Source organism: Panulirus ornatus, chromosome 66 (assembly GCF_036320965.1).
Source record: "Panulirus ornatus isolate Po-2019 chromosome 66, ASM3632096v1, whole genome shotgun sequence".
In the NCBI taxonomy this organism is placed as follows: Eukaryota; Metazoa; Arthropoda; class Malacostraca; order Decapoda; family Palinuridae; genus Panulirus; species Panulirus ornatus.
The window spans coordinates 12499646-12524133 of NC_092289.1; the positions used below are offsets into that span (position 1 = coordinate 12499646).

Here is a 24488-nt window from a genome sequence, read left to right on the forward strand (position 1 = left end):
ACCCATGTGGTCTTGATTATTAGACAAAGCTGACGTTTTCAGGTTTGTGAGAGCCTCACATAAAAGGGGTCCTGGGGTTACAAAGGTCAAGCCCCCTTCATGTTGTCTACTTACCCACAAAACAAGAAAAGGTTATATGAAGTTTTGGATTAGTTTAGAGACTAATTTTAATTCAAATGGAAATTAATTACCTGGAATAGCTTTCCTTGGAGTGGTATTACATGATGGGCCTGCCTGACTTCTTGGTTCAAGAACTGTGGTAGGACCTAATGGCTGTCCAGCTTCAGCTGATGCAGCACTTGAGCTCGGCTGAACTTCAGTTGCAAGTAAATTCAATGGCTGTTGAGCTGAGGAAGAATGTAGCAACTGATGAATACGAGTTGGTTCAGTATCTGACAGCTGTTCTAATATCTCAGGCTCAGGTAGGACACTGGGTTGTAGCCTCCAACTCATGACTGATGATTCAAATTCAGGCTGTAATTTGAAAACTGTATCAATACATTAAAAATTACAATTGAAACAAAAGACATTTGCAGCACCTAATGCCCTGCCATATTTAAAAAGACATTAATTTTCAGAAAATTTTATACAATGATATTTGTCTGAATAAGGTGAGGCTGACAAAGATGATGTATGTGTTAGAAGAGGGGGACCTGGGGATGGATGGCTGGAGTGTGCAAGATTTTGACTGCTTGAAGCATGAACATGCAGGAGGTGAAAGGTAGCAAAGGATACAGTGAAATGAAGAGAGCAAGGCATACAGGACATGATGTGGTCAATGAACTATACCAGAGCATACAAAGCAGCCAAAGAAAACCATAGGTCTGTGGGGCCTAGTTGTGGATAGGGTTTGCAATCTTGGTGCATTACACATAACAGCTAGAGAATGGATGTGGGCAAATGAGAACTTTTCTTTGCCTATCCCTGGCACTATCTCACTGACATGGGAAATGATGAAAAAGTATAAAAGAAAGAAAAGACTGCTATAAATCTGAAGTTCCCATTATTCAGGACTCCTAGAGCACTTGCAAAAAAAATCAGTTTTTCCTAATTGTTACTCAACTACATGCCATAAAATCTAATCAGTTTGTCACACCCATATAATATAATGTTAGTATAGTTTTTATCATTAACTTCTCAAATTATCAGGCTAAAAATAACCTGTCCACAGAAAGACATACAGATACAAATACACACAGACACAGCTGCATTGGTGATGATATAAAGTCACACAAGACTTTTGTAGTGGAAAGAAATAATAATATATCAACATACTTATATGTTCCACTTTGTGACGTTGATCACTCTATGGCCATTCAATTCGTTCTTCCACATCTTGACATTATTCAAATCAATACACCATTTCTTCCATTTAAAACAAAGAATCTTGAGCTGGCATTACACTATCAAAGCATCTCAGTAATCACTCACATATAAAAATATCACAAGATATTCTTTTTTCCTCTGTCTTTTCTGTATTGATGTGCCCCCATACCACTCCCACATCTCAATCATACACATTTTGCCATTTTAACCAAATCCATTCATGAACCAAGCTATGCTATCTTAGCACTGTTTTTCACCATTCAAACACTGTCTTCACAATTCTATATAATCACTGACCTTCCTTAGTCTATTTTATTACTTTTCCAATTTTTGTAAACCCTTAAACATTAATGTAGACTCCTGGCACCATATCAACATATTGTAATAAAGACACATGGCTTTCAAACACATACAGAAGCTCCTCGACTTATGATGGGGTTATGTTCTGAGAAACCCATCATAAGCTGAAGATATCATGTCAAAAATGAATTTAATACATTTAATAGTGTACATCTAACTTACTGAATATCATAGCTTAGCCTAGCTTACCTCAGAGGTTCTCAGAACACTTACATTAGCCTACAGTTGGACAAAATCATCTAACACAAAGCCTATTTTATGACAGTGTTGAATATTGCACCATCGTACAATCAAATTATCGTGAGTTGAACCATCTTATGATGGTTCAACTCACGATAATTTGATTGGGAGCATCTGTATAAGCAAGTGTTATATGGCTTTTTCCTGACAATTTCATCTTTACTCAAAATGTCATTTTCCACTACAAAGCAAGGAGGCCTGAGCAAAGATCTTCCAAACATCAATGCTAGAACATCCACAAAATATACTGAAAAGCATCTTTGTAATGATTTTTTTCTGTACATAATTCCACTCTCTTATCATTGTTCAAATCACTTAAAAACTGTACAGTCTGCATACAACAGTACTGATAGCTTCCGCATCAATTCAGCAATGTGATATCTAATTTCATTTAATCACTGTCCTTTCCATACTCTTTCTTACCACACTATCAATAAAAGCATTAAGCACAAAATTTTTGGGAGAAAACAAGTTCTGACATATGCTTGTTCCTGCATGATGTGTGTTACTATGAGTGGGAGTTTTGTTTTTTTTCTGTCTTGAGTATACCTATCTATGTATATACATACTTCTGATGCCTGTTCCCTTTAGGAACTCCTTCAAGGAGATGGCCCTGGCAAGAAAGTCTCCATAACTGGTGAACTCCAGTACCCCTTCTTAGCATTTAGTGTGTCACCCTTAACAGGCCACTGGCAGAAGGCAACTCTAGTGCAGTGTTTTCAGAGGCTCCTATCTAATGTTTCCACCAACTAATATTACCTAATGTGTCTACCTACCTTACTATTCCAAACTAATACTACGCCGTAATGCTCCCAGGTAATGTTCCAACTAACTACTTCTGCCTAATGTTTCTACCTTATGCTCCTGTCTAATGTTCCTACCTACAACTTTTATCTATTACACCTACCATTTTGCCAAAAGGCAAAGCTAGCCCACAGCATTTACCACATATTATCTAGACTTAAGAAGAATGAGTTGTGTGAGTTTAATGTTGTCAAGTGTTATGTGTGACAATGAGTGATTGTATGTTTATGGACAGAATGCCAGCAGTCCATATGGTGTGGGTGAAGCAGAGAAAAAAGATAGCTACTTGGGTCAATGGAGTGCAACATGACAACCACTAAAGTGCTAGCTTGATATCTTGGGAAACAAAAAATTCCAATGGGAACATGAACACCTACCTTGTAGATCATCCATATCCCAACATAAACTAACTTCTTTCTCTACACCAATCTTTTCCCTAATCATCACAATATGACATCACCCTTGACACAAAACTAGTCAAAACCTTTCTGATCCTAAAAATGAACTAACAGCAAATCAGAGGAGAACAGGTGAAAAGAATGTGTGAACCACAGTAATTCATACATCAAACATTCTTTCATTCAATTTACCTGAATCATCTATGGCTTCGAACTAGGGTCCCCAACCTATGGCCTACATGCGGCCCCAAGACTGATTTCCCACAGCCCTTGGGCTCTCTTGGAAAATGTAGTCTTACTGCATAATTATTTAAAATGTATTTCCTAATATTTCCCAAAGAATAGGTTTTGAAAGTTGGAAAACCTTGGCTCTCCAAAACAGTGCCCCAATAGCATGAGTTAATCTCCTGGATATTCTTTTGTGTAGCTTTATTGTTAATAAAATTTGTAAACTTTTCCCTTTCTTGTCCACATAATAAAATCTATGATACCCAAGTTACCAGACTTGAACAAACCCAACCACATCCAGGTGCCACCGACCTTTCCATGGTTTACCCCATATGTTTCACATACCCTGGTTCAGTCCATTAGAAAAGATCACAATTAAGAGTATGATTAACTAAATTCCTTTCTTATCCTCAGGGAAATGAAACATGTAAAGTTCCCAATTGCACTTTCATGTAATGATCACATCATCAGAGGAGATACAAGAAAGAAATATAATATTCAGTTGATATACAATGACAAGATGTAGCTAGGATGACGTTTTGGTAAACGATGACGTTTTGGTAAACAAGTGAATTCTACTGGAGATAGCGACAATTTTATTGATTTTATTTATTATACTCTGTCGCTGTCTCCCGCATCAGCGAGGTAGCGCAGGGACAGACGAAAAAATGGCTCAACGCACTCAACATGCACATGTATATTCTTACACGTCCACACATACATACCTATACATTTTAATATATACATATCTATATAACACAGACATATACATATATACACATGCACATAATCAATACTTGCTGCCTTTATTCATTCCTGTTGCCACCCCGTCATACATGCAATAGCATCCCCCCTCCCCCCCGTGAGGTAGCGCTAGGAAAGGACAAAAGGCCACATTCATTCACACTCAGTCTCTAGCTGTCATGTGTAATGCACCGAAACCACAGCTCCCTTTCCACATCCAGTCCCAACAAAACATTCCATGGTTTACCTCAGATGCTTCACATGCCCTGGTTCAATCCATTGACAGCACATCAACCCCGATATACCACATTCATTCCAATACACTCTATTCCTTGCACGCCTTTCACCCTCCTATATGTTCAGGCCCTGATCGCTCAAAATCTTTTCCACTCCATCTTTTCACCTCCAATTTGGTCTCCCACTTTTCCTCGTTCCCTTCACCTCTGACACACATATCCTGTTTGTCAATCTTTCCTCACTCATTCTCTCCATGTGACTAAACCATTTCAAAACACCCTCCTCTGCTCTCTCAACCACACTCTTTTTATTACCATGCATCTCTCTTACCCTTTCATTACTTACTTGATCAAACCACCTCACACCACATAATGTCCTCAAATATCTCATTTCCAACACATACACCCTCCTCCGCACAACTCTATCTGTAGCCCACGCCTCGTAACCATATAACATTGTTGGTACCACTATTCTCTCAAACATACCCATTTTTGCTTTCCGAGATAATGTTCTCGCCTTCCACACATTTTTCAACGCTTCCAGAATTTTCGCCCCCTCCCCCACCCTGTGACTCACTTCCGCTTCCATGGTTCCATTTGCTGCTAAATCCACTCCCAGATATCTAAAACACTTCACTTCCTCCAGTTTTTCTCCATTCAAACATACCTCCCAATTGACTTGTCCCTCATCCCTACTGTACCTAAAAACCCTGCTCTTATTCACATTTACTCTCAGTTTTCTTCTTTCACACAATACCAATCTCAGTCACCAGCTTCTGCAGTTTCTCACACGAATCAGCCACCAGCGCTGTATCATCAGTGAACAACAACTGACTCACTTCCTAAGCTCTCTCATCCACAACAGACTGCATATTTGCCCCTCTCTCCAAAACTCTTTCATTCAGCTCCCTAACAACCCTATCCATAAACAAATTAAACATTCATGGAGACATCACGCACCCCTGCCGCAAACCTACATTCACTGAGAACCAATCGCTTTCCTCTCTTCCTACTCGTACATATGCCTTACATTCTCAATAAAAACTTTTCACTGCTTCTAACAACTTGCCTCCCACACCATATATTCTTAATACCTTCCACAGAGCATCTCTATCAACTCTATCATATGCCTCGTCCAGATCCATAAATGCTATATACAAATCCATTCACTTTTCGAAGTACTTCTCACATACATTCTTCAAAGCAAACACCTGATCCAAACATCCTCTACCACTTCTGAAACCACACTGCTCTTCCCCAATCTGATGACCTGTACATGCCTTCACCCTCTCAATCAATACCCTCCCATATAACTTCCCAGGAATGCTCAAAAAACTTTTTTTTTTTTTTTTTTTGCTTTGTCGCTGTCTCCCGCGTTTGTGAGGTAGCGCAAGGAAACAGACGAAAGAAATGGCCCAACCCGCCCCCATACACATGTATATACATACGTCCACACACGCATATATACATACCTACACAGCTTTCCATGGTTTACCCCAGACGCTTCACATGCCTTGATTCAATCCACTGACAGCACGTCAACCCCGGTATACCACATCGCTCCAATTCACTCTATTCCTTGCCCTCCTTTCACCCTCCTGCATGTTCAGGCCCCGATCACACAAAATCTTTTTCACTCCATCTTTCCACCTCCATTTTGGTCTCCCACTTCTCCTCGTTCCCTCCACCTCCGACACATATATCCTCTTGGTCAATCTTTCCTCACTCATTCTCTCCATGTGCCCAAACCATTTCAAAACACCCTCTTCTGCTCTCTCGACCACGCTCTTTTTATTTCCACACATCTCTCTTACCCTTACGTTACTTACTCGATCAAACCACCTCACACCACACATTGTCCTCAAACATCTCATTTCCAGCACATCCATCCTCCTGCGCACAACTCTATCCATAGCCCACGCCTCGCAACCATACAACATTGTTGGAACCACTATTCCTTCAAACATACCCATTTTTGCTTTCCGAGATAATGTTCTCGACTTCCACACATTCTTCAAGGCTCCCAGAATTTTCGCCCCCTCCCCCACCCTATGATCCACTTCCGCTTCCATGGTTCCATCCGCTGCCAGATCCACTCCCAGATATCTAAAACACTTCACTTCCTCCAGTTTTTCTCCATTCAAACTCACCTCCCAATTGACTTGACCCTCAACCCTACTGTACCTAATAACCTTGCTCTTATTCACATTTACTCTTAACTTTCTTCTTTCACACACTTTACCAAACTCAGTCACCAGCTTCTGCAGTTTCTCACATGAATCAGCCACCAGCGCTGTATCATCAGCGAACAACAACTGACTCACTTCCCAAGCTCTCTCATCCCCAACAGACTTCATACTTGCCCCTCTTTCCAAAACTCTTGCATTCACCTCCCTAACAACCCCATCCATAAACAAATTAAACAACCATGGAGACATCATACACCCCTGCCGCAAACCTACATTCACTGAGAACCAATCACTTTACTCTCTTCCTACATGTACACATGCCTTACATCCTTGATAAAAACTTTTCACTGCTTCTAACAACTTGCCTCCCACACCATATATTCTTAATATATACCATATATTCCAAAAAACCATATATTCTCAAAAAACTTATACCTCTGAAATTTGAGCACTCACCTTTATCGCCTTTGCCTTTGTACAAAGGCACTATGCAAGCATTCCACCAATCCTCAGGCACCTCACCATGAGTCATACATACATGTGAAGCATCTGGGCTTAACCATGGAAAGTTTTGTGGGACCTGGATGTGGAAAGGGAGCTGTGGTTTCGGTGCATTATACATGACAGCTAGAGACAGAGTGTGAATGAATGTGGCCTTTGTTGTCTTTCCTAGGGCTACCTCGCACATATGCGGGGGAGCGGGTTTTCATTTCATGTGTGGCGGGGTGGCGACGGGAATGAATAAGGGCAGACAGTATGAATTATGTAAATGTGTATATATGTATATGTCTGTGTATGTATATATATGTATACATTGAGATGTATAGGTATGTATATGTGCGTGTGTGGACGTGTATGTATATACATGTGTATTTGGGTGGGTTGGGCCATTCTTTCGTCTGTTTCCTTGCACTACCTCGCTAACACGAGAGACAGCGACAAAGCATAATAGAATAAAAAAAAAAATGTAAGGCATGTGTACATGTAGGAAGAGAGGAGAGTGATGATTGGTTCTCAATGAATGTTGGTTTGCGGCAGGGGTGTGTGATGTCTCCATGGTTGTTTAATTTGTTTATGGATGGGGTTGTTAGGAAGGAAAATGCAAGAGTCTTGGAAAGAGGGGCAAGAATGCAGTCTGTTGTGGATGAGAGAGCTTGAGAAGTGAGTCAGAGTCAGTTGTTGTTCGCTGATGATACAGCGCTGGTGGCTGATTTGGGTGAGAAACTGCAGAAGCTGGTGACTGAGTTTGGTAGGTGTATGAAAGAAAGCTGAGAGTAAATGTGAATAAGAGCAAGGTTATTAGGTACAGTAGGGTTGAGGGACAAGTCAATTGGGAGGTAAGTTTGAATGGAGAAAAACTGGAGGAAGTGAAGTGTTTTAGATATCTGGGAGTGGATTTGGCAGCGGATGGCACCATGGAAGTGGAAGTGAATCACAGGTTGGGGGAGGGGGCGAAAGTTCTGGGAGTGCTGAAAAATGCGTGGAAGTTGAGAACATTATCTTGAAAAGCAAAAATGGGTATGTTTGAAGGAATAGTGGTTCCAAGAATGTTATATGGTTGCGAGGCGTGGGCTATAGATAGAGTTGTGCGAAGGAGGGTGGATGTGCTGGAAATGAGATGTGTGAGGACAATATGTAGTGTGAGGTGATTGATTGAGTAAGTAATGAAAGGGTAAGAGAGATGTGTGGTAATGAAGAGAATGTGGTTGAGAGAGCAGAAGAGGGTGTTTTGAAATGGTTTGGGCACATGGAGAGAATGAGTGAGGAAAGATTAACAAAGAGGATATGTGTGTCAGAGGTGGAGAGAATGAGAAGTGGGAGACCATATTGGAGGTGGAAAGATGGAGTGAAAAAGATTTTGAGTGATCAGGGCCTGAACATGCAGGAGGGTGAAAGGCATGCAAGGAATAGAGTGAATTGGAATGATGTGGTATACCAGGGTCAACATGCTGTCAATGTGAAGCATCTGGCATAAACCATGGAAAGTTTTGTGGGGCCTGGATGTGGAAAGGGAGCTGTGATTTCGGTGCATTATACATGACAGTTAGAGAAACGAATGTGGCCTTTGTTGTCTTTTCCAAGTGCTACCTTGCACACATGTGGGGGAGGGGGTTTTCATTTCATATGTGGTGGGGTGGCAATGGGAATGAATAAGGGCAGACAGTATGAATTATGTACATGTGTACATAAATCTTCACCTTCACCTCCACAAGATAATGATCAGACATCCCTCCAGTTGCACCTCTCAGCACATTAACATCCAAAAGTCTCTCTTTTACGCGCCTATCAATTAACACGTAATCCAATAACACTCTCTGGCCATCTCTCCTACTTACATACGTATACTTCTTTCTTTCTTTTCTTTTAAACTGTTCGCCATTTCCCGCGTTAGCGAGGTAGCGTTAAGAACAGAGGACTGGGCCTTTTTTGGAATATCCTCACCTGGCCCCCTCTGTTCCTTCTTTTGGAAAATTAAAAAAAAAAATCTCTCTTTTTACACAGGCATTCCCAATCATCAGTCCTTTTTCAGCACATAAGCCTACAAGCTCTTCACCATTTCCATTTACAACACTGAACACCCCATGTACACCAATTATTCCCTCAACTGCCACATTACTCACCTTTGCATTCAAATCGCCCATCACTATACCCCTGTCTCGTGCATCAAAACTACTAACGCACTCACTCAGCTGCTCCCAAAACACTTGCCTCTCATGATCTTTCTTCTCATGCCCAGGTGCATATGCACCAATAAGTACCTATCTCTCTCCATCAACTTTCAGTTTTACCCATATCAATCTAGAGTTTACTTTCTCACACTCTATCACATACTCCCACCACTCCTGTTTCAGGAGTACTGCTACTCCATCCCTTGCTCTTGTCCTCTCACTAACCCCTGATTTTACTCCCGAGACATTCCCAAACGACTCTTCCCCTTTACCCTTGAGCTTCGTTTCACTCAGAGCCAAAATATCCAGGTTCCTTTCCTCAAACATACTACCTATCTCTCTTTTTTTCTCATCTTGGTTACATCCACACACATTTAGACAACCCAATCCGAGCCTTTGAGGAGGACGAACACTCCCCGCGTGACTCCTTCTTCTGTTTCCCCATTTAAAAAATCAAAATACAAGGAGGGGAAGGTTTCTAGCCCCCCACTCGCATCCCCATTAGTCGCCTTCTATGACACGTAGGGAATGCGTGGGAAGTTTTCTTTCTCCCCTATCCCAAGGGATAGGGAATTAGTGAGGTAATGCAAAGAACAGTGGACCAAGCCTTAGAGGGAATATCCTCACTTGGCCCCCTTCTCTGTTCCTTCCTTTGGTAAATCAGAAAGAATACCTCTCACGTATTCCCTGCGTGTCGTAGAGGGTGACTAAAAAGGGAGGGAGCTGGGGAATGGAAATCCTCTCCTCCAGTTTTTACTTTTCCAAAAGAGGGAACAGAGACAGGGGATAAGTGAGGATTTTGTCTCCAAGGCTCAGTCCTCTGTTCTTAACACTAATGTAGGAAATGCGAATGAATATGTATGTGTAATGCACCAAAACCACAGCTCCCTATCCACACCCAGGCCCCATAGACCTCTCTATGGTTCACCAGAGACATTTCACATGTCCTGGTTCAGTCCACTGACAGCGCGCTGACCCCGGTATACCACATCATTCCATTTCACTCTATTCCTTGCACACCTCTCACCCTTCTGGGACAAAAAATGTTTAAATTTTGTTGACCAGTGTAAATGCCATGAAAACACACACCACACTATTCCCTTCCTTCCGCCTCATTTCCCCAATATTCTACAGACTTCCTAAATCACCACATCTCATTCTCTATAACACTACCCTTACCTCTTTGTCTCTATTATCTCTAAAACAATCTTATCTTTCTAGGTGACCAAAAACAGAAAACACATTTAACACCTTGATCTGGCATGTTGCAAGTTATAAAAATTCTAATCTGTCTGCCACAGAGAACAATCTTTATAAAAGATGGTAATAAAACACTATTCCTTGTAATATAATGACACTAACTTCATTTGAATCTTCAATAACTTCTATATCCAACCGTCTTCTAACTCCTTGACTTTCCACAATTCTTTCCGTACGTTGGTGTGTTCTATCATCTTCTATTCTTCTTTCTCCTATTATGGGACTTCTAATCTGTTCCTGTAAAGTGAAACAAAAATCAGAAAATGACCACTTACCAGTCTTATTCATGTTAGTATGTTGTGTGGTTACGAAGCGTGGGCTATACATGAGGTTGTGCAGAGGAGGGTGGATGTGCTGGAGGTGGGGTGTTTGGGGACAATATGTAGTGTGAGGTGGTTTGATCGAGTGAGTGGTGAAGGGGTGAGAGAGATGTGTGGTAATAAGGGGAGTGTGGTCGAAGGAGCAGAGGAGGGTGTGTTGTGGTGGTTAGGTCACATGGAGGGAGTGGGTGAGGAAAGATTGACAAAGAGGATATATGTTTCAGAGGTAGAAGGAATGAGAAGTGGGAGACCAAATTGGAGGTGGAAGAATGGAGTGAAAAAGATTTTGAGCGATAGGGGCCAGAATATACAGGAGGGTGAAAGGCATGCTAGGAATAAAGTGAATTGGAATGAAGTGGTATACCGGGGTCAACGTGCTGTCAATGGATTGAACCAGGACATGTGAAGCATCTGGGGTAAACCACGGAAAGTTTTGTGAGGCCTGGATGTGGAAAGGGAGCTGTGGTTTTGGTGCATTACACATGACAGCTAGAGAATGAGTGTGAACGAATGCGGCTTTTTTTTTGTCTTTTCCTAGCCCTACCTCGCGGAAGGGGAGGGGGATGCTATTTCATGTGTGGTGGGGTGGTGAAGGGAATGGATGAAGGCAGCAAGTATGAATATGTACACCTGTATATATGTATATGTCTGTGTATGTATATGTATGTATACGTTGAAATGTATAGGTATGTATAAGTGCATCTATGGGTGTTTATGTATATACATGTGTATGTGGGTGGGTTGGGCCATTCTTCTGTTTCTTTGCACTACCTCACTAATGCGGGAGACGGCAATTAAGTATAATAAAATAAATAAATACTAATAAGCAAATGCACAGAACTCGTCATCTAAGTTACACTGTAATACAATGAACCAGTACAAACTGAATATGTATTCCTCTAAATGTCTGCCTTTTTGCTACACTCAGTGCAAAGTTACAACCAGAGAATCTTCTCTAAACATTTTGGTTACCAGTCACCTTCAAGCATTACTGTCTCTACAGCAGCTGTTTAAACATCTGTTGGTAATCATGTATGCTGGATTATCTCATATGTAATAACAGTTTGTTTCCAATGGAAGGGCAAAATATATGCACACAGAATGAGGGATGCTGCAGAAGAGACACACTGGAAAATAAAACATAAAAAAAGGTGAAAGGGATAAAAATAGATATTATATGAGACAGTATGTGGTAATATCTGAAAGACCGTGTTGAGTACACTAAGATGTGGCAAACCACATTACAAAATGCATTAGGAATCTGGCCTAATAAAAGATATGTCTCTTTCCTTATATAAGGGGCACACTTCTTTCAAGCTAAAATAAGCAATGAACATCTAACTAAAACATAGGAAAAGGTATCTAAGAATATTCTTTAGGATTATAAGAAATATTTCTCTGAATCTATGCTTAAACTGGAATGAACTATGGGTACTAATGACAATACAATCTTCAATTCATGCACAGAGGACATCAAATGAAAGTACAATAACAAAGTGACCCCTATCTGCTCCTAGACAATCATCTACTGGGTATTATTGAGTTGTGATCTACACCAACAAGCCAAAGTTTCTAAAACCTTTCACTACTGTACAGTACATGGCACCTCATTTATGAAAAATCCAGAGAAAAGCAAACAGAAGAGGCTGGTAACTTAAGGCTGTGATCAGGTCATTCCTTATTCCTCTGTTCCAAGGTGGGCAAATGTAAGGCCTCAAGCCTTTCCTTGTAACTCAGCTCTCTTAATTCTGGTGCCATCTTTGGTGCCCTCTTCAGGATCTTCTCTATCAGCTCCCTCTGTATATCAATGTGTGGTGACCAAACTTGAGTAGCATATTCTGGTTTTGGCCTTAGGTAGGATATGAACATCTTGCTAAATATTTTCTTATCCAAATACATGAAATCTATTCTGATATTTGCCCGCAAGCAGTTTGTCTGCTTAACTGTTCTCCTAATAAGGGACTATGGTGACTAGTTAGGAACAATGACAACTCCCAAGAGAAAAAAAATACTTCCACATATTCCCTATGTGTCGTATAAGGCAACTGAAATGGGAGGGAGCAGGAGGCTGGAAATCCTCCCCTATCATTTTTTTCAATTTTCCAAAAGAAGGAACAGAGAAGAGGGCCAAGTGAGGATGTTCTCTCTAAGGCTCAGTCCTCTGTTCTTAACGCTACCTCACTAATGTGGGAAATGGTAAATGTGTATGAAAAAATCTTTTTTTTTTTTTTTTTTTTTCATACTATTCGCCATTTCCCGCATTTGCGAGGTAGCGTTAAGAACAGAGGACTGGGCCTTAGAGGGAAAATCCTCACCTGGCCCCCTTCTCTGTTCCTTCTTTTGGAAAATTAAAAAAAAACGAGAGGGGAGGATTTCCAGCCACCCACTCCCTCCCCTTTTAGTCGCCTTCTACGACACGCAGGGAATACGTGGGAAGTATTCTTTCTCCCCTATCCCCAGGGATAAAAAAATCTTTTATTTTCTTATTATACTTAACCGCCGTGTCCCACATCAGCAAGGCAGCGCACAGACAAAGAATGGCCCAATCCACCCACATACACATGTATGTATATACATAAATGTCCACACACGCACATATACATACCTATACATTTCAACATACATATACGTACACTAACATAAACATATATACACATGTATATATTCATACTTGTTGCCTTCATCCATTTACATCGCCAACCCACCACACACAAAATAGCATTCCCCCACACCGCGAGGTAGTGCTAGGAAAAGACAAGAAGGCCACATTCATTCACACTCAGTCTCTAGCTATCATGTGTAATGCATCAAAACCACAGCTTCCTTTCCACATCCAGGCCCAATAGACCTTTCAATGGTTTACCCCAAACACTTCACAATCCAGTGACAGCACATCGACCCCAGTATACCACAATGTTCCAGTTAACTCTATTCCCTGCAAGTCTTTCACCCTCCTGTATGTTCAGGCCCTGGTTGCTCAAAATCTTTTTCACTCCATCCCTCCACCTCCAATTTGGTCTCCCACTTCTCGTTCCCTCTACCTCAGACATATTCATCATCTTTGTCAATCTTTCCTCACTCATTTTCTCCATGTGACTAAACCATTTCAACACACTCTCTTCTGCTCTCTTAACTACATCTTTTTATTACCACACATCTCTCTTACCCTTTCATTACTAACTCGATCAAACCACCTCACATCACATATTGTCCTCAAACATTTCATTTCCAGCACATCCACCCTCCTCCATACAAACCTATCTACAGCCCATGCTTCACAACCATATAACATTGCTGGAACAACTATTCCTTCAAACATACCCATTTTTGCTCTCTGAGATAACGTTGTCGCCTTCCACACATTCTTCAACGATCCCAGAACCTTCGCTTCCTCCTCCACCCTGTGACTCTCTTACGCTCCCATGGTTCCAACTGCTGCTAAGTCCACTCTCAGATATCAAAAACACTTCACTTCCTCTAGTTTTTCTCCACTCAAAGTTATCTTCCATTTAACCTGTCCCTCAACCCTAATGAACCTAATAACCTTACTTCTTCATCCCACCACTCTCAACCACTCATGCCCTGGTTCAGTCCATTGACAGCACGTCAACCCCAGTATACCAAATCGTTCCAATTCACTCTATTCCTTTCACACCTCTCACCCTCCTATATTTTCAAGACCCGATCACTCAATCATCTTCACTCCATCCTTCCACCTCTAATTTGGTCTCCCACTTCTCCTTGTTCCCTCTACCTCTGACACATATATCCTCTTTTGTCAATCTTTCCTCGCTCTTCTCTCCATATGTCCAAACTATTTCAACACACCCTCTTCTGCTCTCTCAACCACATCTTTATTTTACCATACATCTCTCTTCCCCTTTCATTACTTACCAGATCAATCCACCTCACACCAACTATTGTCTTCAAACATTTCATTTCCAACACATCCACCCTCCTCCGTACAACCCAATCTATAGCCCATGCCTCACAACCATATAACATTGTTGGAACCACTATTCCTTCAAACATACTCATTCTTGCTCTTTGAGATAACATTCTCTCCTTCCACACATTCTTCACTGCTCCCAGAAACTTCACCCCTTCCCCACCCTGTGACTCACTTCCACTTCCATGGTTCCATTCGCTGCTCTCCTTCCACACATTCTTCACTGCTCCCAGAAACTTCGCCCCTTCCCCACCCTGTGACTCACTTCCACTTCCATGGTTCCATTCGCTGCTAAGTCCACTCCCAGATATCTAAAACACTTCACTTCCTCCAATTTTTTTCCCCAATCAAACTTACATCCCAATTCACTTGTCCCTCAACCCTACTGAATCTGATAACATTCCTCTTATTCATATTCACTCTCAACTTTCTCCTTTCACACACTTTTCCAAGCTCAGTCATCAACTTCTGCAGTTTCTCACTCAAATCAGCCGCCAAAGCTGTATCATCAGTGAACAAAAACTGACTCACTTTCCAGGCCCTCTCTCCAAAACTCTTGCATTTACCTCCCTAACTAAATTAAACAACCATGGGCACATCACACACTCCAGCTGCAGACCAACTTTCACCATGAACTAATCATTTTCCTCTCTTCCTACTTGTACACATGCCTTACATCCTTGGTAAAAGCTTTCCACCACTTCTAGCAACTTACCTCCAACACCATATACTCTTAAGACCTTCCACAAAGCATCTCTATCAACCCTATCATTTGCCTTCTCCAGTTCTATAAATGCTACATACAAAACCATCTGTTTTCTTCAGTATTTCTCACACACATTTTTCAAAGCAAATAAATGATCCATATATCCTGTACCAATTCTAAAACCACACTGCTCCTCCCCAATCTGATGCTCTGTACATGCCTTCACCTTCTAAATCAATATCCTCCCATATAATTTTCAAGGAGTACTTAACAAACATATGCCTCTGTAGTTTGAACACTCACCTTTATCCCCTTTGCCTTTGTACAAAGGCACTATGCATGCATCATGCCAATCCTCAGGCACTTCACCATGGTCCATACATACAATGAATATCCTTACCAAGCAATCAACAACACAGTCACTCCCATTTTCAATACATTCCACTGCAATACCATGCAAACCCACCGCCTTGCCAGATTTCATCTTCTGCAAAGCTTTCACTACCTCTTCTCTCTTCACCAAACCATTCTCCCTTACCCTCTCACTTCACACACCATCTGTCCAAAACACCCTATATCTGCTACTCAATCATCAAACACATTCAAAAAACCTTCAAAATACTCACTCCATCCATCTCCTTCTCACTTCATCACTACCTGTTATGACTTCCTCACTTGCCCCCTTCACCCATGTTTCCATTTGTTCTCTTGTATCTATGCTTGTACACATACACACCCTGGCTTATGCCAGTTACCCATTTTATCAAGCAGCCCCTAGGGGACAATGAACAGCTGGGTGGACTTTGGAGTGGTTGCCATAACCATGTTTCAAACCCACCAGGCCATGCAGACATGCATGACGGTCAGTAATGGTGATGATTACACCATGTAGGTCTGTATTCAAACTTCTTTTCAACTTTCCCTCGGTATTTGTTTGCAATAGGTCTTATGGTCATATTTAGTCTTGGATGGAATTTACCACCTACTTTGGGCTGCACTTTTAAGCAACTCAACTCTACATAGGGTCCTTTCCAACAGCCCCATCTCTACCCTTGTGGGTGCATCATATAGGCCTGTCATCTCCATGAGTAGTAGCCATGTTCAAGCTTCACTAAGGCCATATGAGACAGCATGTCAGACCCCCTGCAACACAACATCGCTTGTGGTCATTTGGGACACGAGCTTCTGCGCTGGATTTTTCCCAGATTAGTCACCCTTACAAAGGTAATCCTACTGGTTCTTTTTCCTCTACTTATTAATATGCTAACCTCTCCTGAAACAAGGTCAACTGGGGCAGAATATCAAGCTTGCATCCACACTGACTGATGAAAGGCAACATGTGGAGCCTCACTTGCAGTCTTCTTCTTTGGTGTCTTCCTGGTCTGTGGCCAGGCCTGAAAGCAGACAGGACCAAAACCTTCATTGGTCCTCCACTTTTTGGTCTGCAACCAAAGGTAAAACCTTTGCCTGACTCAGTCAAGAAAAAAGGGGTGGAAAATGAAGACAACCATGGTTGATCGTCAGCTGGTGCTTGATGAGAATGATTTCCTCCACCACCCCCTCCAAACTAGTGTCTCAGCACAGTATTTACATGACTGACAGTGAGGAGGAGGAAAGAGCAGCAGCAGCTCCCCTCTGTGCTTCTTTCACCTGCTCATTTTTCTTCTTCTTGTGTAGGACATGATCATCTCAAAAGCTCCCCATGGCACCCTGACTACAGAGTGATGAACTGACCCTCTTTCATCCAGGATCGGGAGTGTCAGCAGGTCTTGCTATATAACCAAGAATGCTTTCTCTCCATTGTTTCTTTCCGTCCCTGGAGTAAGGAGGCAACAACAAAGGTATACACACATGGGCACATCAATTTGTGTGTGTGTGTGTGTGTGTGTGTGTGTGTGTGTGTGAGTGTGTGTGTGAGTGTGTGTGTGTGTGTGTGTGTGAGTGTGTGTGTGTGAGTGAGTGTGTGTGTGTGTGTGTGTGTGTGTGTGTGTGTGTGTGTGTGTGTGTGTGTGTGTGTGTGTGTGTGTATGCACTTCTTTCAGAAGCTGTAAAAAAAAATCAACCAAATATCACTTTCTCTAGTGACTGCAGAACAACAGATGATAATTTACATATATCAAGAAATAAACACCTCTGGAGCACAAGTACCGACCAAAACACTGCCTATTGTCACATCACATACATGTGGGGTCAAGAAAAGCTCTAAGACAAAATTTATAAGTAATAGACAAGTGTGATCGCTAAAAAAATTGGATCTTCTTTTATATTTCCTGCACAGTCAAACCTAGCTAAGGCCACACGATAAAGATTGCATGGAAATCAGCAGCAAAAACATTTCTTTCTTAATAACAAATCCATCAAACCATAGGTTCACTCACACTTCTTACGATCCTCAAAATGTTTTTCAACGCTCACAAGAATCCATTCAAAAATTCAACAAAAAAATCATTACAAAAGTAAGAAAACATGACTGCATCATTACTTACATTGACTTCCATACCATTTTCACCACCACGTTCATCATCACCAATATCAGCATCATTAGTTCCATCTGAAAATACAGAGCCATCAAAAATAATCCAGAAATCACTATAATGCAAAACAGAAAAAACTGAAGGCACAGCTACTTAAAGCTATTCAACCTGACTCCTATCAACAGCAAATATAAAAGAATATTTTTTTTCTAATGCTAGAGGCTCTTGTCATTGATAAAATTCCATAGTGAGCCTAGGCCTTAACTGATATATGAAAAAGGTTAATTACAAGAAAATAAGAAAACAGGAAAAATATTTTAGGAAATTTTGGAGGCAGAAAATCTTCCTTTTAAAAAGGGAAAAGGGACAATTTAAAGCTGTTAGGAAAGATGTGAGGCAGTACTGAGGTCTAAAACTTTAAGATGTACAGAAAGAGAAATATCAAAACGGTCTATCCTTGAGTAGCCACCACCGTGCAGTAATCAAATGATACAGAAGCTTGTTAAGTATTATAAAGCCTTAATGAAGGTGAAAGCACACAAGTAACTAGCTCTGAGAAGCAAAAACCAAATTATTATCTACAGAAGAGGGAAAGTGAACCAACTTTCTGGTAAAAGGCAAATGGTTAAGGACACAAGGTCGAACTGCGAGAGTCAGTAAGTCAGACTGCTGTAGACTCAACTCTGTCTATTAAACATACAGTGCAAGAAGCTCCCCAGATGCAGGAGTCCTACATATGAGGACATATCAATCCTCTCTATAATCAGAACAACTATTCTCAAAGGTATTTATGTCACCTTTACAAGACCCCTAGTTTATTTGAGACTGGCTTAAAGTATTCCTAAAACAGTTTAGATGTTAAAGTGATACCATGAACATTTACTGCATTGAGTGGTGTAATTAGAAATCCATCAAAAGAGACATGAAAGTTGGGAAGGGTTTTAAAAAGACTGACGGGCAGATACGGGATTTTTGGGGCACTAAACTTCTCAAATTTCATATATAACACTGTTCATTACCATCATTTTATATAGTCAAGTTACATCTATATGCATTAAAGAACATTTACAAATATCTACTGACTTTTCATTTCCAAATCTTATTTAGTCACACATGAAACCATTTACAACTGACTAATACATATACTGATAACACATAGTATTGCAAGATTTAATTCTTTTACTAGCATATCTCTACACCTAAGTATTAATAATGGTTACTCTTGGCTAACTTGAATTTTAGCCATGCAGTACATTTCAATTAATTAATTCACTGCCTTAAATAAATGAATCATTTAAGCCTTCTCCCTCCTATGTATAACATTTTCTATACTAAATACCAGATGAATATTCATCAATTTCTTATCAATCTTTTAATATCAAAGATTACTTATTTCTGCAGCACAACTGCTAATCACACAGTGATTTTTACACTGTCAAGGTTTAAAACTTTTTCAACATTATAACTACGGTAAGTGCCAAATTGGCACTAAAGGGGACGGGAGCGGGGGGCTGGAGACCCTCCCCTCCTTGCATTTTAACTTTCTAAAATGGGAAACAGAAGGAGTCACGCGGGGAGTGCTCATCCTCCTCGAACGCTTGGATTGGGGTGTCTAAATAAGTGTGAATGTAACCAAGATGAGAAAAAAGGAGAGATAGGTAGTACGTTTGAGGAAAGGAACCTGGATGTTTTGGCTCTGAGTGAAACAAAGCTCAAGGGTAAAAGGGAAGAGTGGTTTGGGAATGTCTTGGGAGTAAAGTCGGGTTATTGAAAGGACAAGAGCAAGGGAAGGAGTAGCACTACTCCTGAAACAGGAGTGGTGGGAGTATGTGATAGAATGGAAGAAAGTAAACTCTAGATCGATATGGGTAAAACTGAAAGTGGATGGAGAAAGATGGGTGATTATTGGTGCATATGCACTTGGGCATGAGAAGAAAGATCATGAGAGGCAAGTGTTTTGGGAGTAGCTGAGTGAGTGTGTTAGTAGTTTTGATGCACGAGACCAGGTTATAGTGATGCGTGATTTGAATGCAAAGGTGAGTAATGTGGCAGTTGAGGGAATAATTGGTGTACATGGGGTGTTCAATGTTGTAAATGGAAATGGTGAAGAGCTTGTAGATTTATGTGCTGAAAAAGGACTGGTAATTGGAAATACCTGCTTTAAAAAGACAGATATACAAAAGTATACATATGTAAGTAGGAAAGATCACCACAGTTATTGGATTACGGATTAATTGATAGTTGCGCGAAAGAGAGACTTTTGGATGTTAATGTACTGAGAGGTGCAACTGGAGGGATGTCTGATCATTATCTTGTAGAGGCAAAGGTGAAGATTTGTAGAGGTTTTCAGAAAAGAACAGAGAATGTTGGGGTGATGAGAGTGGTGAGAGTAAGTGAGTTTGGGAAGGAGACTTGTGTGAGAGACTGAGTAAAGAATGGAAAAAGGTGAGAACAAAGGACGTAAGGGGAGTGGGGGAGGAATGGGATGTATTTAGGGAAGCAGTGATGGCTTGCGCAAAAGATGCTTGTGGCATGAGAAGCATGGGAAGTGGGCAGATTAGAAAGGGTAGAGTGGTGGGATGAAGAAGTAATAGTATTAGTGAAAGAGAAGAGAGAGGCATTTGGACGATTTTTGCAAAGAAATAATGCAAATGACATGGAGATGTATAAAAGAAAGAGGCAGGAGGTCAAGAGTGCAATAGGTGAAAAAGAGGGCAAATGAGAGTTGGGGTGAGAGAGTATCATTAAATATTAGGGAGAATAAAAAGATATTTTGAAAGGAGGTAAATAAAATGCATAAGAAAAGGGAACAAATAGGAACTTCAGTGAAGGGGCTAATGGGGAGGTGATAACAAGTAGTGGTGATGTAAGGAGATGGAGTGAGTATTTTGAAGGTATGTTGAATATGTTTGATGACAGAGTGGCAGATATAGGGTGTTTAGGTCGAGGTGGTGTGCAAAGTTAGAGGGTTAGGGAGAATGATTTGGTAAACAGAGAAGAGGTAGTAAAAGCTTTGCGGAAGATGAAAGCTGGCAAGGCATTGGGTTTGGATGGTATTGCAGTGGGATTTATCAAAAAAGGGGGTGACTGTATTGCTGACTGGTTGGTAAGGTTTTCTAATGTGTGTATGACTCATGGTGAGGTGTCTGAAAATTGGCGGAATGCTTGCGTAGTGCCATTATACAAAGGCAAAGGGGATAAAAGTGAGTGCTCAAATTACAGAGGTATAAGTTTGTTGAGTATTCCTGGTAAATTATATGGGAGGGTATTGATTGAGAGGGTGAAGGCATGTACAGAACATCAGATTGGGGAAGACCAGTATGGTTTCAGAAGTGGTAGAGGATCTGTGGATCTGTGAAAAACTTAGAAAATCAAATGGATTTGTATGTACCATTTATGGATCTTGAGAAGGCATATGATAGAGTTGATAGAGATGCTCTTTGGAAGGTATTAAGAATACATGGTGTGGGAGGCAAGTTGTCAGAAGCAGTGAAAAGTTTATATCGAGGATGTAAGGCATGTGTACGTATAAGAAGAGAGGAAAGTGATTGGTTCTCAGTGAATGCTGGTTTGCGGCAGGGTTGTGTGATGTCCCCATGGTTGTTTAATTTGTTATTAATGGGGCTGTTAGGGAGGGGAATGCAAGAGTTTTGTAAAGAGGGGCAAGTATGCAGTCTGTTGTGGATGAGAGAGCTTGGGAAGTGAGTCAGTTGTTGTTCACTGATAATACAGCGCTGGTGGCTGATTCGTGCGAGAAACTGCAGAAGCTGGTGACTGAGTTTGGTAAAGTGTGTGAAAAAAGAAAGATGAGAGTAAATGTGAATAAGAGCAAGGTTATTAGGTACAGTAAGGTTGAGGGACAAGTCAATTGGGAGGTAAGTTTGAATAGAGAAAAACTGGAGATATTGAAGTGTTTTAGATATCTGGGAGTTGATTTGGCAGCGGTTCGAACCATGGAAGTGGAAGTGAATCATAGGGCGGGGGAGGGGGCGAAAGTTCTGGGACCATTGAAGAATGTGTGGAAGTCGAGAACATTATCTCGGAAAACAAAATGGGCATGTTTGAAGGAATAGTGGTTCCAACAATGTTATATGGTTGCGAGGCATGGGCTATAGATAGAGTTGTGCGGAGGAGGGTGGATGTGCTGGAAATGAGATGTTTGAGGACAATATGTGGTGTGAGGTGGTTTGATTGAGTAAGTGATAATAGGGTAGGAGAGATGTGTGCTAATAAAAAGAGTGTGGTTGAGAGAGCAGAAGAGGGTGTTTTGAAATGGTTTGGTCACATGGAGAGAATAAGTGAGGAAAGATTGACCAAGAGGATATATGTGTCAGAGGTGGAGGGAACGAGGAGAAGTGGGAGACCAAATTGGAGATGGAAAGATGGAGTGAAAAAGATTTTGAGTGCTCGGGGCCTAAACATGCAGGAGGGTGAAAGGCATGCAAGGAATAGAGTGAATTGGAATGATGTGGTATACTGGGGTTGACGTGCTGTCAATGGATTAATCCAGGGCATGTGAAGCGTCTGAGGTAAACCATGAAAAGTTCTGTGGGGCCTGGATGTTGAAAGGGAGCTGTGGTTTCGGTGCATTATTACATGACAGCTAGAGACTGAGTGTGAACAAATGTGGGATTTGTTGTCTTTTCCTAGCGCTACCTCATGCACATGAGGGGGGAGTGGGTTGTTATTTCATGTGTGGCAGGGTGGCGACTGGAATGAATAAAGGCAGACAGTATGAATTATGTAAATGTGTATATATGTTATATGTCTGTGTGTATATATGTATACGTTGAGATGTATAGGTATGTATATTTGCGTGTGTGGACGTGTATGTATATACATGTATATATGGGTGGGTTGGGCCATTCTTTCGTCTGTTTCCTTGCGCTACCTCGCTAACACAGGAGATAGCAACAAAGCAAAATAAATTTCACAAAATAAAAAAATAAACAAAGGCCCAGTCCTCTGTTCTTAACGCTACCTCGCTATTGCAGGAAATGGCTAATAGTATGAAAAAAAAAAAAAAAAAAATATATATATATATATATATATATATATATATATATATATATATATATATATATATATTATCCCTGGGATAGGGGATTAAGAATACTTCCCACGTATTCACTGCGTGTCGTAGAAGGCGACTAAAAGGGGAGGGAGCGGGGGGCTGGAAATCCTCCCCTCTCGTTTTTTTTTTTTCAATTTTCCAAAAGAAGCAACAGAGAACTGGGCCAGGTGAGGGTATTCCCTCAAAGGCCCAGTCCTCTGTTCTTAATGCTACCTCGCTAACGCGGGAAATGGCAAATAGTTTAAAAGAAAGAAAGAAAAATATATATATATATATATATATATATATATATATATATATATATATATATATATATATATATATACATATATATATATGTGAGTATGTGATAGAATGTAAGAAAGTAAATTCTCGATTAATATGGGTAAAATTGAAAGTTGATGGAGAGAGGTGGGTGATTATTGGTGCATATGCACCTGGGCATGAGAAGAAAGATCATGAGAGGCAAGTGTTTTGGGAGCAGCTAAATGAGTGTGTTAGCGGTTTTGATGCACGAGACCGGGTTATAGTGATGGGTGATTTGAATGCAAAGGTGAGTAATGTGGCAGTTGAGGGAATAATTGGTATGCATGGGGTGTTCAGTGTTGTAAATGGAAATGGTGAAGAGCTTGTAGATTTATGTGCTGAAAAAGGACTGATGATTGGGAATACCTGGTTTAAAAAGCGAGATATACATAAGTATACTTATGTAAGTAGGAGAGATGGCCAGAGAGCGTTATTGGATTACGTGTTAATTGACAGGCGTGCGAAAGAGAGACTTTTGGATGTTAATGTGCTGAGAGGTGCAACTGGAGGGATGTCTGATCATTATCTTGTGGAGGCTAAGGTGAAGATTAGTATGGGTTTTCAGAAAAGAGGGGTGAATGTTGGGGTGAAGAAGGTGGTGAGAGTAAGTGAGCTTGGGAAGGAGACCTGTGTGGGGAAGTACCAGGAGAGACTGTGTACAGAATGGAAAAAGGTGAGAACAATGGAAGTAAGGGGAGTGGGGGAGGAATGGGATGTATTTAGGGAATCAGTGATGGATTGCGCAAAAGATGCTTGTGGCATGAGAAGAGTGGGAGGTGGGCTGTTTAGAAAGGGTAGTGAGTGGTGGGATGAAGAAGTAAGAGTATTAGTGAAAGAGAAGAGAGAGGCATTTGGACGATTTTTGCAGGGAAAAAATGCAATTGAGTGGGAGAAGTATAAAAGAAAGAGACAGGAGGTCAAGAGAAAGGTGCAAGAGGTGAAAAAAAGGGCAAATGAGAGTTGGGGTGAGAGACTATCAGTAAATTTTAGGGAGAATAAAAAGATGTTCTGGAAGGAGGTAAATAGGGTGCGTAAGACAAGGGAGCAAATGGGAACTTCAGTGAAGGGCGTAAATGGGGAGGTGATAACAAGTAGCGGTGATGTGAGGAGATGGAATGAGTATTTTGAAGGTTTGTTGAATGTGTCTGATGACAGAGTGGCAGATATAGGGTGTTTTGGTCGAGGTGGTGTGCAAAGTGAGAGGG

The 24488-nt window shown here is 41.0% G+C and overlaps 1 protein-coding gene across 12 annotated transcripts in view; it reads right to left on the reverse strand.

The window, feature by feature from the left end:
* Nucleotides 1-24488, reverse strand: part of LOC139746891 (E3 ubiquitin-protein ligase rfwd3.L-like) — a 62592-nt gene that overhangs the window by 3415 nt on the left and 34689 nt on the right. For 11 of the 12 annotated variants that reach the window (XM_071658554.1, XM_071658558.1, XM_071658548.1 and 8 more), the window contains 3 exons: nucleotides 17916-17980; nucleotides 10557-10691; nucleotides 192-474 (listed from right to left, as the gene is read on the reverse strand). In XM_071658554.1, coding sequence (XP_071514655.1) covers nucleotides 192-474; nucleotides 10557-10691; nucleotides 17916-17980 — 483 coding nt within the window. Of the gene's footprint in view, nucleotides 1-191; nucleotides 489-10556; nucleotides 10692-17915; nucleotides 17981-24488 lie in introns of those variants that run through there. The other variant, XM_071658559.1, reaches the window with a different exon arrangement.